The sequence below is a fragment of the Gorilla gorilla genome, chromosome 3 (assembly GCF_029281585.2).
Source record: "Gorilla gorilla gorilla isolate KB3781 chromosome 3, NHGRI_mGorGor1-v2.1_pri, whole genome shotgun sequence".
NCBI classification, from domain to species: domain Eukaryota; kingdom Metazoa; phylum Chordata; class Mammalia; order Primates; family Hominidae; genus Gorilla; species Gorilla gorilla.
The window spans coordinates 190,097,312-190,111,415 of NC_073227.2; the positions used below are offsets into that span (position 1 = coordinate 190,097,312).

Consider the following 14,104-nt stretch of genomic DNA (forward strand, 5'->3'; position numbering starts at 1 on the left):
CTAACTGCAGGGAGTAAGAAAGCAGAGGCAGAGAGCAGGGGTAAGCAATTCTCTTGAGAAGTTTAGCAGAAGTAAGAAAAAAGGTAGAATCATAATTTGAGGGGAGTGTAGTCAAGGAATAGGCTTTTGGGGAGAGTAAAAAGCTGATCATTTTCCTATATTAAAGGATAGCCAGGGGAAAGGGAATAACTGACATGCAAAACAGTAAAGATATAATAGATGTGACCAAGTTCCTGGAGGATGAAAGGCCTGGGCAGAGAAGACAGCAACCGCAAAGGAAGAAAAACCCTTCCCAACTGTGAACAGTGAATGTGCATACAAATTTAAAAGTTCAACCCTGAAAATTAAGTATAAAGAGGTACAAATACCTATTACTTTTGGAGCAACAGATGTACAGTCTATTCATGGTGCTGGGGAGAGAGACCAATGGATAATTTTTAAATTGGCCTCAGTTCACTTCACTGTGTTTACTGGATCTGACTATATATGTTTCTATTACATATTTGTTCACTGAATGCACACCATAAATCAGAAATGTCTGTTAGCCAAAAGTATCATTCCAATGACAAATTTTATTTTCTACAACCTGATTACCAGATGTAGGGATACTATAAAAGAAATATACATGTATCTCAGGAGGTTATGAACATGGAATTGTCATTAATTCTAAGTGAAAATTTGTCAATGTGAAATGACACACTGACAGAAATTCCACAGTGATGTGTAATCAGCTAATAAATCAGTGAACAAGTATTTCCCCTACCCTGGATACTTAAAGCACGTGTGGATGTGCATGGGGGCAGGGTGGGGGAATGGTGATCGCCAAGAAAGAATCTGGCACAGAAAGAGAATACTGTACCAAGGATATTGACCATCAGGACTTTGCACGTTTGTTTGAGATCTTCCTTCCTCTCAACATATAGAGGAATTTTCGCCCCACAAATATGTGAAGCCTAATAGGTACATTATCACTAAACTTTATTTTAAAAAGCAATGTTGTTTTGTAACACTTAGGAAAAATACTTTCCTAAAACATTCCATTTCATTCTAGAGAAGCCTGTTCCCCATTGATGTAATAAAGATGCTCCTGTTCAAGTCATTTATATGCCACACATGCACACACATGCTGGACCAGTATAGAATATTCATTCAGTCTTTTTTACACGATATAAGACATGACTTAACATTTGATTAATTAAAATGAATCTATTCTGCTTATTAAAGCTTTAGTTACTGGAAAAATTTAGTGTGTATATAGCAATAATAAAATATTTAAATAATAAAAATAAAAAGTTGAAAAGACATTAAAATATCATGGTTTTAATTAGTTTGTGATTTTTCTCATAAAAAAGGCAACCTCAGATATTTAAAATTGTTGAGTAGTGACTCATTTCTGAAAATTAACCTTTTAGGTGTGAGAAAATGAAATGTTTCATAATTTGTTATGAAACATTAAAATGCCCTATACACTTTTTAAGCAAAGTTGGATAATAATAGTGATTCTGCCCAACCATTAGGAATGCTAGCTATTGAATGTGCTCTGAGACTAGGGCAGGGCAGAAGTCTAGGGAAGCGATGAACTGCAGAGTGGAGGCCACGATTCCTTTCTCGATTCCTGGCTCTGTGTCCCCCTGAGCAAGACATTTGTCTACAAAATGGTAAAAATAATTAAATTATAGGTTAGCTACTAGAGTGTTTATTAGACAGTCATAAAAACTGATGTTTAGTAGTACTACAATTATATGGAGAGAGGCAAAAATCATGTGTGTAATATCATTAAAGCATAAGGAAAAAGAATGGAAGGATATTTACCAAAATTATACACGATGAGACTTAGGATTATTCATTTCCTTTCCAAACGTTCTGGAACATGATTATATTGTAGAAATAAAATCATTAAAAATATCCTTTACATAAGATATGGCTCTAAGAAACACAGGAAAATAATAAATCATCAACAAACCTAATTATACACTTAGCATGTTCCAGGCAAGTAAGAATGGTACAAACGGGGTACTGTAGAAGTTTAAAGCAAGGAGAGGGGTTTTTTTTTGGTTCTGTTTCATAGAATTTGTTTTGTTGCATACGAAAATTAGGGAAGAAAGGCTTCATGAGGAATGACAGTATTTATTTGGACCTTGAAGGTGAGCTTTCTATACAGACAAAGAAATATCCCTGATAAGCTGTAAAGAGAGCAATTCCAGGGTATGTTTTCCAGGAATTATCAGTAAACTTAGCTAGGGCCCTGGGTACATGTAGCAAGATATGGCCAGGTTAAAGAACTTGGCGATTCTTTAGGGAGTCATTGTGGACCTTAGATACCATTTGGTGATTAGCCTAGGCCTCTGATTAAGGCTATGCAGGAAATCTGCGTTTTTATGTTCTATGAAACTACCTAGAGTACTGGAAACTGTCCATTAGTGAAGTGGGAACTCCATAAACATTAACCGATCTTTACAATCTCAGCTCTCTCAACGTTTTCCTGATGGAAAGCAAAAAGAAACTCTTAAATTAGAAAGAAGCCTCTGAATAATAGATGGAGCATAAACTACCCTAAATCCTTACCTAAACAACTCCTTTTTAGATTGAGTCTTTAGCCATATTTATTAAACAGCTGTTCCTGGAGCTCAGAGGAGACCTGCTTTTGCCTTTAGAACTTCAGGAGCCAGTGCTCATTTTTCCTTATTCCTTCTATTGTTCTGGCAGAAGGAAAAGCAATAATTACTTGTATCAAGTGGATAGCATTCAGAAGATATGAAAACCTACACCATGGGACATAGTCTACAGTGCTTAAAAAAAAAAAAGCTGCTCAAAGGCAGATCCAATGTATTCAGTCAGAATTACAGATGAAAGTATGGTGCTAAGCAACGAGTAATTCTCCCTTACTGACTTCTCAATAATGTCTTTAAATTTCACTTACAAAAATTTATTTACTTCAGGTTTGAAAGGGAAATTTGGATGCTAAGCAACACAGTAATTCCCTCTTCCCAACTTACCCACAATCTCCCTAAATTTCTTTTATAAACATTGATTTAACTTTTTAATTTTTAAAGGAAAATAATACATCTAAAGGAAAAAAATATATCCAAAAGTATAAATGATGCTATCTTTTTATATAGTTCAATCAACTCTTTGATTATTAGATCAAAGGCTATTATTGTGCCCTTCTGCTATCATTATTCTCAAGAGGGAAGACTTTTAGTTAAAAAATAAAGTTAGCATTGTTATTCTTAGCTCCTCCAGGGGTCACCTTGGCAACTTCAAACTATGTACCTACACTTCTACTTCTTATTCTTTGGAACACAGACATTACCTTCCAATTCTCTCATTCCCTAGAAGAGGAAGCTAGCACCCCCACCTTTAAGGCCACTTGTGCTCCCTGAGCCCTTTGATTTCCCATTGTTAAGGCTGATAACACACTCTATTCATAGCCAGAGAAATGTCTCCCATGATTTGTCTATGGTTAATTCTAGAAGTTGAATACAACTAATTACTCCAAATTGTACACTTTAAATATGTGTAGTTTATTGTATGTAACTTACGTCAATAAACTTATTTTAAAAGTGAGGATCCTTGACAATAAGTCTGTCCTACCTCAGCTCAAAGTAAGTCAAAGGAGAAATTGCGAATAGGTGAAAATTCATCTCAGAAAGAATCAGTGAGTCTTTTCTTCTTAACATTTTATTTTTTAAATTGACAAATAAAATTGTATATCTTTATCATGTATAAGATGATGTTTTAAAATATGTATACATTGTGGAATGGCTAAATTGAGCTAATTAACGTATGTATTACCTCACATAGGTATCATTTTTTGTGGTGAGAACACTTAAAAATTCACTCTCAGCATTTTTCAAGAATACAATAATATACTGTTATTAACTATAGTCACCCTATAGAACTCTTGAACTTACTCCTCCTACATAACTAAAATTTTATATCCTTTGACCTACGCTACCCCCAGGGGGGTGTTCTCTACAAAGCTGGCCCTCTACATGCATCTTAGGGCCCCATGTCCAACGAATGGAGGACTGACTGCAGTACGCCATTTTATGTCAGGGACTTGAGCATCCGCAGATTTGGAAACTGTGAGGAATCCTGAAACCAACGCCCTGTAGATACTGAGGGACAACTGTATTTAAGAAATAAATAACCAGTAGAGATTACAAGATCTAAGCCATAGAGTATTGCTACCATTAATTTGGGAAAATTCTAAACTAGGTACAATCAAATAGCCTAGTTCTTAAAAAAACAGGAAAAAAGCTTGCATTAAGGTCACATAGACCAGCTGGTCTGAAGAATGTAACATCCTGACGTAACACCAAGATAAACCAATGATAAGATATACACATAGGCAGTGAATGATGGGAGAATTAGCTGAAAAATGTAGAAGTTGGCAAAATCTACAAACATGTTTGTTTTGAGTTTAGAACCTTTCATTATAAAAGTTCATAGGTTGCTCATTCATTCAACCAATATTTATTGAAAGCCTACTACAGGCGCTGTGCAAAGACCCTGCGGAACCGGCCCTTGGGAGTTTGAATTCTAACGGGGAAATGGAGGGTGAGGGGTCATCTAGCAACCACATCAACAAATAACTGGAAATACTCACAGAGAGAAAAAAGGGTTAATAATTTCTAGGGATAATAATAACAATGGTGATAATAATCACAGCCATCACTGACATTGCTCTTGCTGGTACCAGGCACTATTCTTAAGTATCACTGGAACTTATTATTTTACAAATGAAGAGCCAGGCCCAAAGTCACTTAGATAATTAGTAGTAGAGTCAAGACTGGAATCCTGGCCATCTGGCTCCAGAGTCCAAGCTTTCTCCCACTATGGCACCAGTATGTGTTTGGGGTACAGCAAGTGAAGAGGAGGCACTCCCTTAGATGAGGTGAGAGAAAGTCTGTCAGAGGAAGTGACAGCTGACACGAGATCTAAACAAATGAGAAATGTAGCCCTTGTTTCTAGCAGTAACTACTGAGTAAGAATAGTTGTCTATGAGGCCACTCCAACTCTGCACATTACCTTTTATCATCTATAGCAGAGGAGCAAGTTGCTAAATAACTTTTTTGGTGTTGAAAAACTGAGTGGGTGATATTTCAAACAAATGACTAGGAATCAAAATAAAATGAGAAACTTAATAAAAATTTATAGTTCACCGTAAGCCTACAATACACAATTATGTTTGGGAAGCATCCAAAATTCCATATTCAGCACTTATTTCATTCATATTTTTTGCTTGCTTAAGAATCATGTCATCCAAACTTGAATGAATGACTCAGCTCCAAATTAATAGGGTTAAAAATCTTTCCTTCTATTTTACAGAAAACTAGTGTTTTTGAACAAAGAAGCAGATTAAAAATCTGTTTTTTTAAAACTGTATTCAGTCCTTAAAAAATACACCCTTTTATACATATCATGGCATGGTGTCTTCAAGAACTGCTTTTAACCTTTACTATTTTCCAGCTTACACAAGTGAAGAAAGGGCCTGTCTAAACTGAATAGAATCCATAACCTCTAAGGCTCAACCAAAGAGAGGTCTGAAAGAATCTCCGGAGGGGAAGGGTGAATGTGATCAGAGCAAGAGAACCCTTACCCTTATCTTAAGAGCTCAACAAAGGACTCCAAGGCAAAGAATCCACGGCCATTTATATAGCCATTCTTTCCCCTACTCACTTCTCCCAACCACACTCTCCTCCATTCAAGCCTTGAAAAATTTTGTGTTCTACTTTAATAAGCAAAGTGTTTTGCATTATTAAAAGGAGATGTGGCTGGGTGCGGTGGCTCACGCTTGTAATCCCAGCACTTTGGGAGGCAGAGGCAGGCGGATCACCTAAGGTCAGGAGTTCGAGACCGGCCTGACCAACATGGTGAAACCCCATCTCTACTAAAAATACAAAATTAGCCGGGCGTGGTGGTGCATGTCTGTAATCCCAGCTACTTGGGAGGCTGACACAAGAGAATTGCTTGAACCCGGAAGGCAGAGGTTGTAGTGAGCCAAGATCGTGTCATTGCACTCCAGCCTGCGAAACAAGAGTGAAACTCTATCTCAAAAAATAAAAAAGGAGATTTGTTTGCAAGTCACTGTACCACCATCGCTATTTTATCACCTTACTCCAGTGCACGTGGAGATCACAGTCCACAGTCACAGGATGTTGAGGAAGAAAAGGATAGTTGAGGACAGGAAGGGAGGGCAAACTATTCCAGTAGCATTTCTCACCACCTCAATCCTCTCTTTACCCACCTCCAGTGCTCAGCTCCTTACAGTTCACCTTTACCTTCCCTCCTAATTCCACAGCTCCACATCTGAACCTCTGATCCAGAGATTCTACTCCAGGTCCACAATCCTACCCCAGGGCCCATCCCGTGCAGACTTTCTGCCATAGGCGAGTTCCTTGGGCATATCCATTACCTAAGTCGGCCAGCAGGAGTCAAGGGGGAGTTTCAGCTTCTCTCATTACACATGGTAGTTAGGTTCTTTTATTTGATTATTACCATGCTCTGGTACCCTCTGCATGATAGTCTAATCTGAGCTCCAAACCACTATGCATAAGACATAGTGGTGTCAGACCCTTGGAGATACATCATCTCATTCAATCTTCTCAAAACTTCTAGGAGATAACAGTTTTTGGCAGGACTGTACAAAAAAAGCAAAATACCTAACACTGATGGAGACTTAAATGTCTATTTATAAGATATAAGAGAATAATTTACCAATTTTTGTGATGCAGCCTGTTTTTATACTGGGATTGTCTGGCCCCTGAAGTGGGGCAAATATGAATAGGTTTACAGAGCTAGAGAAAGACCATTACTTAAGAAAAAGCCCCAGTTTTTATTCCTATAGTTTGCTTTACCACAGCTAAGAATGCCCTGTAAGACAATCGACATTACTGAAATAGTTGAATTTCAGTAGGTTGCGACTGAAGTCTGCCTCCACTTTATTCCCCTAAGGGCTAAACCAGGTGTCACTAATCCCTAGATGCTCTGCTCCCTACCAGGAAGTTCAATCTGATGGCTTGACATCAAAGAAATGTTCATAGGCTCCTAAAGATAGACAACTTGTTTACCACATCTCAAATGGCAAGATTCTGGTTCAAGTGAGGAAAATGCTCATTTGAAAGAAAAGACGCAGAATGAAAATACTTTCTACTTGGGCAGAAGTTTATCTTTCCAACTTAAGTCAGAGTAAATAATCCTGATGAGTCAAGTAACTTGAAGTGACTCTGGATTTGCCATGGGTGGATCTTTTATGCCTATCTGCACAATTCTATACTCGCCCAATAACAAAAATATAGTAATCCCTTTTCATGCATCGCAAACCAAGTATCAGCATGTAATATTGATAATACCTAAAAAGTAAAGACAGGCTTTCATTACTAATCCTGTGCTTACCCATGCTCTTCAGTGTAACTATTCAAATGCTTGGAAGTGCTTGTAGTTTTCCATTACCCACAGTTAGAATATATACATAATGTACAGGAAGGACTGCCTGTGAGTTAAGGGTTGTTTGGTTTTTTTCTGTTGTTTGCTTTCAAAGGAGGAAAAAAATATTTCAATAAACAGGAACATCTGAAGAGTATGGATAAAATTCAAGACTCATACATGGTTTGAATTACTTTCCCATGGATATACAGTAGTCAAATTGATTTTTTATGAAAACGTTGGCAATCTCACTCTCTATGGAGGAAATTGAGTGCTGGCTACAATGATACAGTTTGTCATTTTAGTTTTCAAGATCATGCCAAAACAAATGCCTCAGATAAAAAGACTGCAAAATAAGTGACAGTGGTTTTTCAGTTTTACATGCGTAAGATACGTGCTTTGATATTTTAAACAACCGGATTACTTTCAATTCCCCAAATAATCTTGTGCTCTCTCTTACTTTTTGGCTTTTGAACATGCTGGTCTCCCTGTCTGGATGTCCTGCCATAAAATACACCTATTCCATGTCTCTTGGTTAACCCTTATTTATCCATCACACAGATATCTACTAAGACCTCACTTCTTACCAGAAGCCTTCCATGGCCTCAACTAACCTTGAATGGTTGTCTGGGCCACGCTTCATTCTTTGAAAATGCCTTCGATTTTATTTTCAGCAAGAAATTCTTATTCCCAAAGGACATTTAATTTATGATATATGATGTAATGAAAATCTACTATGAATTGTAACTCCTTTATGTTCAGCTTGTATTATTCTTTAAAGTAATACAACTATGTGACTACACATACTCTCTAAAAAGACTTTACTATGTCAAGCTTGGCCACAAGCTTTCCAAGCAAAGCTGATTTAAAAAGGGAAAGGGGGCTAAGTAGTCGCTGGGATGGGATGGAGGAAGATTCACTGACTTATTTAACAAATGTTTATTGAAGCCCTACTTTGCAAATCACTATTCTGGTTCTGCTGATGCAGCAAGTAACCAAAGAAGTTAAGTAAAAAATAAACAAATAAACTTTTCTCCATCTTACTTAAGAACTTTATCAACTTTCTACTCCCACCAAAGCCAGCAAATGGAATAAACAGGAAACAGTGTAGGTGACTGACAATAAGCATACAGTGACATTTAACAAGACATAGGAATGCTTTTAGCAGGGAGAAAAAGTAAAGAGTTTCAAGTATCTCACTATCTTCAATAATTGTTGGATAGGATGGAGGAATTCTTCCTGATCTGTCCAGTGATCTGTAACAGGGCATTCCTGGTGCTTTTTGTTGTGAGGACTTCTTAATACTCAAATTGCATAATTAAGATTTATTTAGTAAGCTGAATATTAACACAGTTCAAGTTTCTACAGATTAATTTACCTCAACATATGAAATTGGAAATATTCCTATTTTGTCTGCCAGCATTCCTTCAGCCCAGTTTTCATCCACTCTTCGGATCACAGTCAGAACATCATCCTGAAGAAACAGCAAATCATTAATCTACCTGATCATTAAGCTGTACCATTAAGCTTGTCATTTAATTTTCCTTTTCAATAAAGAGACTCATGTTTTAAAGAGTACATGAATAAAAATGCTATGACATATCTTTAGTACATGGATTAAATGTTTTCATGAATTAAACGGTAGCTACCAGCCCACCTGGTGTCCTTTCCAACTGTTACAAAGCTATGAACTCCTATGCAAGGGAGCTGGCTGCTAACTCTTAAGATCTACAAATTGCAACCTCAAATGATACCTACCCTAGCCTCCTGGGTTTCTGTTTTAGATTGATTCTCAGATGCTCCTCATTTTCTGAAAATAAACCAAATGCCTACTCAAATGTACATCCTACCGCTTTTCTCCACAAAAATCACAATATTCTGCTTAAAACTCCAAACCATTTTATCAATTCGGCAGATATATTCCTGTATGCTTTTAGGCAAAGAAATTTACATATAAAATATGAAAGTAATGACATTTCATTTTGTTATTCATAATTCAGTACTTTAAAATCCCTGAGTGGTGCATACACCCTTTAAAGTGGCTTAGAAATAAATTCAGACTCTAAACATGAAAATGATACCACATAGAGCATCAACCAAGATAATCTTTCATATAAGAAGTCTGTGCATAAAATTACCTTCCTTGTGACTTAAAGACTGCTTCTAGGCATTTTCAGAAGCATAGTGAGTAGTTCACACAAAACTTGTATTTTTTTTGCAAAAGGCAACACAAGCTATATTTCTATCTATCTGGGTACAGAGGTAGAGCTGGCAAACAGAAAACAAGCGCATTCTACCTTTACCTTTGCAAATGGAAGGCAATCTTTGTCTGCTTCCTTGTCTTTCACTTCAAAGTCATAAAGTGCTTTGCACTGAGGTGGGGGCTGAGGTAACGGTTTAATAATCTGCACAAAGTTGGTGGGGAAAAAGCCATGGATTCCATTGACTTCCCCATGGTACCAATTTTCATCCACTTGTCTTCGCAAAATGATGATGTCACCTTTGCTGAATTTAAGGTCTCCAGGCTCTTTTCCTTCGTAGTTGTATAATGCTTTGGCACATGGTAACTGAGGTATACCCTTTAAAAAAAAAAAGAGGGATGAATTTTAATAAAATAATGGTCCTAAAATGTCTCTGAAAATACAGCTGTGTTGTCATTGTTTTAAAGTCAAGGTCAAATCCACACTGTAACCCTTGAAGAAAATCTCACACAAAAACAATATATATGTGTTACCAATAAATAGAAAACACAAAACAATTGTCCATAGTGACATAAGAACAGTACGACACCCATGCACCAGCCATGATTTAGGCTTCTATTCTTAAGTTTAACTTGGTGGGTGTTTTGCCTTGTTTCTTTGAGGTTATCAGTATATGAAAGCATGACTGCCAGGTCTGCCTCTCAAGAACTCATAAAAAACAAGCTTAACTTCCTACATTAACTACTTTATTCATCAGGATAAATGATAAACACTGAGGAGAAATGATAGATACTGAGGGGAAAAATTCAAACCAAATTTATTAATTTACTAAACTGCTTTTAAGCTTGGTTGATAAAAATCAGAGTTTGGCTTTTAGGCAAATCTCTTCCTGATATTGCTTTTAATGTGGGCAGTAGGTCTTACTCTTTCATGAGCTCAACGAGTATTTAATGAGGGTCTACTCCTGGATACAGCAGTGAGTGAACAGTCACAGTACCTGCCATCCCCAAGTTTATAATCTGTAAGTGTATAGACACGTGGTCTTTTACAGCCTAAGATCATTCAACTTTGCTCTTTCCTGGAAGAGAGCACATTGTTAGGCTGATAAGCTAAGAGATGAGGAATTTAATGTTCCTGCATTGCATTACTGTTTTAAATGACAAGTTTAAAATTGTGTACATAAACCCCAGTGCAATTTAATCATCAACTGATTAATATGATACTTTTCAACGGCTTGGGGGTGCCCAATCTTGAGCATCAGTTGTCACTTTAAGATCTCTGGCCTCTCTGAGTGCTGTTGCATATCGTTGATTCAGGAGATACGTGGCAAATCCAACATGTCTATAATAATTCCCCGAACAAGATTACAGGGCTCCTGCTTTTGGAGTCTTTATTTATTTATTCACTCTTCCAGAAAACATTTATCAAGCTTTTACTTTTTTTTTCATTTTTTTTTTAAGACGGAGTCTTGCTCTGTTGCCCAGGCTGGAGTGCAGTGGTGCAATCTCAGCTCACTGCAACCTCCGCCTCCCGGGTTGAGTGATTTTAACGCCTCAGCCTCCCAAGTAGCTGGGATTGCAGGCAAGTACCACTATGCCTGGCTCATTTTTGTATTTTTAAGTAGAGATGGGATCTCGCCATGTTGGCCAGGCTGGTCTCAAACTCCTGACCTCAAATGATCCACCCACCTTGGCCTCCCAAAGTGCTGGGATTATAGGCATGAGCCATCGCACCCAGCCCAAGCTTTTACTTTTTACCAGGCAATGTGCAAGTGCTGATGACTTAAAGAAGAATAAGACAGTTCTTTTCTTAAAGGATATTAGTAATAACTACAATACAGTGTAATAAATGTAATGATAAAGATATGCACACCATTTATGGGGACAAAAAACATAGGTCTCTGGTGTTTGGTGAGTAGGAAAATGAAACACTTCCTGGAGGAAGTGACACATGAGCCAAGACTTAAAGGATGCACAGGAATTAGTTGTCAAGGTTGGAGTGAATGAATGAAAGAGAACAGTAAGGGCATTCCAGGCAGAGGGGTCAGCACCAGCAAAGACCTGGAGGTAAGAAGTCACATGTGCAGCGGGACTGGGGAGCATAAAGAATGCAGTATTCCTGGATAAGAATTACGGAACATAAAGGAGAGGTAGGCAGAGGCCAGTTTATTGAGGGTCTTGTATAACATACGAAAGAGTTTTTATTGCTGCATTCTTCTGGTAATGGTAAGTCATTTCCATGTTTAATGCACAAACAGACTTAGGTCCTATGTGCCGGACACATCAGTCTGGCAGTAGTGTGGAAAATGGACGCGAAGTGGGCAGGCAGGCAGGCAGAGAGCTATGTGGAAAGCACAGGCCTCAACTAGTTGAATATTTTTTAAGTTTAATATTTCCAATGAAGTAAAGCAATATAGTTAGCATTACTTATATCATTGTCTGCCCCCCGACCTGTAAAAAGTGGATCAAAGTTTTATACCCTTGATGGCAACAGAACTTCATAACACAATTTTCAAAAATTAGTTTGGTTTCTACTTAGAGACTTAGAGTCTGGACTACCTATAAGCCAAATTTGTTTTGCTAAACATTTGTTTAGGAATATTAATTATTGCTCTCAAAATGCTATTGGCAATCATCTTGCCTTGGCTTAGTCCATGTGATGTTGTAGTTGGTTAATTAGAACTTCCCTGAGAGGCCAATGTCCTGGGAAGACAGGGGTTGAGCCTTCCAGAGTAATGACACCCTCCTGTGACCTCTGACTTTCAGATTCTGTCTTAAGATCTGGCCTCCAATGGCGTCACTCCTGTTACTCTGCCTTGACCTAATCTTGTAAGCAATTCTGCTGTGCCCAGAAAGGAAATGCCCACCAAGAACTCTGGTCATTCACAACGCTGTGTACTCTGGTCACATTACATTAGTGTCCAACTCTGGGGAAAGAAGAATTCTAATTTTTTCTACCCTCACAGATGCCTCATTATATTCTCCACTATATTATGTATTTCTTCAAGGCTAGTTATCACAGCTTAACAATATTTCCAAAAATAGGTTTGAGGAAATAATAGTAAAACACAGCAATTGACAGAGAGAGAGAGACAGAGAGAGAGAAAGAGAGAGAACTGGCAAGTACTGTACTAAATCTCTTGCACAATAGCTAAAGAGACTCTGATCAGGCAGTATAGGGTACTGGCTGGAAGCACAAACTCCAGAGCCAGATTGCAGGGTGTGAATCCCATTTACTAGCTCTGTGATTTGGGGCAGGTTAACTCGCTGTGCCTCTTTCTTCATTTGGGCTGTTGTGAGGATTTAGCGAATTCATATATATAAGCCACACCTTAAATGACCCAGCAGGCAGTACATGCTACATGTGTGAACCATCATCATTGTCATCATCGTCATCATTACCCAGTGTAAAAAGCCTCTTTACCAGTGAAATGGGGCACCTGACAATGCATTTGTCTCTCCACAGCTGGATGCTTTCCCTTTTAGATGAATTCACATAGCAATTACATTTTTAATACATATTCACTGTATAACAATGCAAAGAATGTTCCTCCTAGGAAGTGTTCAGGATTTTGAAATGTGCATTTCTGAAGCACACATTTGTTTTCTGAGTAGAATCCATTCATCTTCTGGTTGAACAGAAGAAATTACAAATTCACTGACATGCACCGTTTAATAGGGGATGGCATTTTAGATGTGGCTGTAGTTCATCTTGACAGGGCTAATGTAAGGCATTGGAAGCCTGCATGAATTAATTGAAAATCCCATTACAAACTCGGTGACAAATAACTCTATTCACCATTATGGCCTGTTTTTTTCCCTACCTCAATTAGCTCTGTTTGGCCCACTCTGTCCAAATCCATGCCAGCCAAACCCATGCACCAAGATACAGATTTAGCACTCCTAGAAACCATTCTGAACTGCTCCTTGAAGAGATCTGTAAAATTCCAAACGACCCACAATATGGTTTTTTGTGATATCCTGATGTGGGAACTGAAGGAATTTATTTCTTTACAGATCACTTCCACACACCAGTGGCCTAATGGACTTATTAACTTTTCCACAAAACAAATCTATTACATGTTCCTAAAATCATCAAGGATTCTAAATAGACCAGTGGCAAGGAGAAAGCTTACTATGATAACAGTGATATACATTATGGTTAGCCTAGGGTTACGTTTCCGTGATGCAACTGAAAATTCATTAATTCATCCCAACTTGCTAAGTCTTGACTGCTAAAATTGTTTCAATGATCAGTAACCACAAAGAATCATAAAGCTTATGACAATCTAACCCATGAACAAACATTTGTGCATCTGGCTGTGTTTTTCTACGGTATTCTTTTTCAATTAAATTCTATGAGGCTAGAAAGCCAGTTTGGGTCAAGTTTCTAAAAAGAAGGCTTCCCACATTAAATAAAATGAATTCTACTCTAATTTTAAATCAAGCAAAGTTCAGTGATCTTTGAAAGAC

The 14,104-nt window shown here is 37.7% G+C and overlaps 1 protein-coding gene across 1 annotated transcript in view; it reads right to left on the reverse strand.

The window, feature by feature from the left end:
* SH3RF1 (SH3 domain containing ring finger 1) overlaps positions 1-14,104 on the reverse strand; it is a 176,507-nt gene that overhangs the window by 52,159 nt on the left and 110,244 nt on the right. Inside the window, exons 3-4 of the mRNA XM_004040605.4 lie at positions 9,735-10,010; positions 8,810-8,905 (exon numbers count right to left, since the gene is read on the reverse strand). Of these exons, the coding sequence (XP_004040653.1) occupies positions 8,810-8,905; positions 9,735-10,010 (372 nt within the window). The remainder of the gene's footprint in view (positions 1-8,809; positions 8,906-9,734; positions 10,011-14,104) is intronic.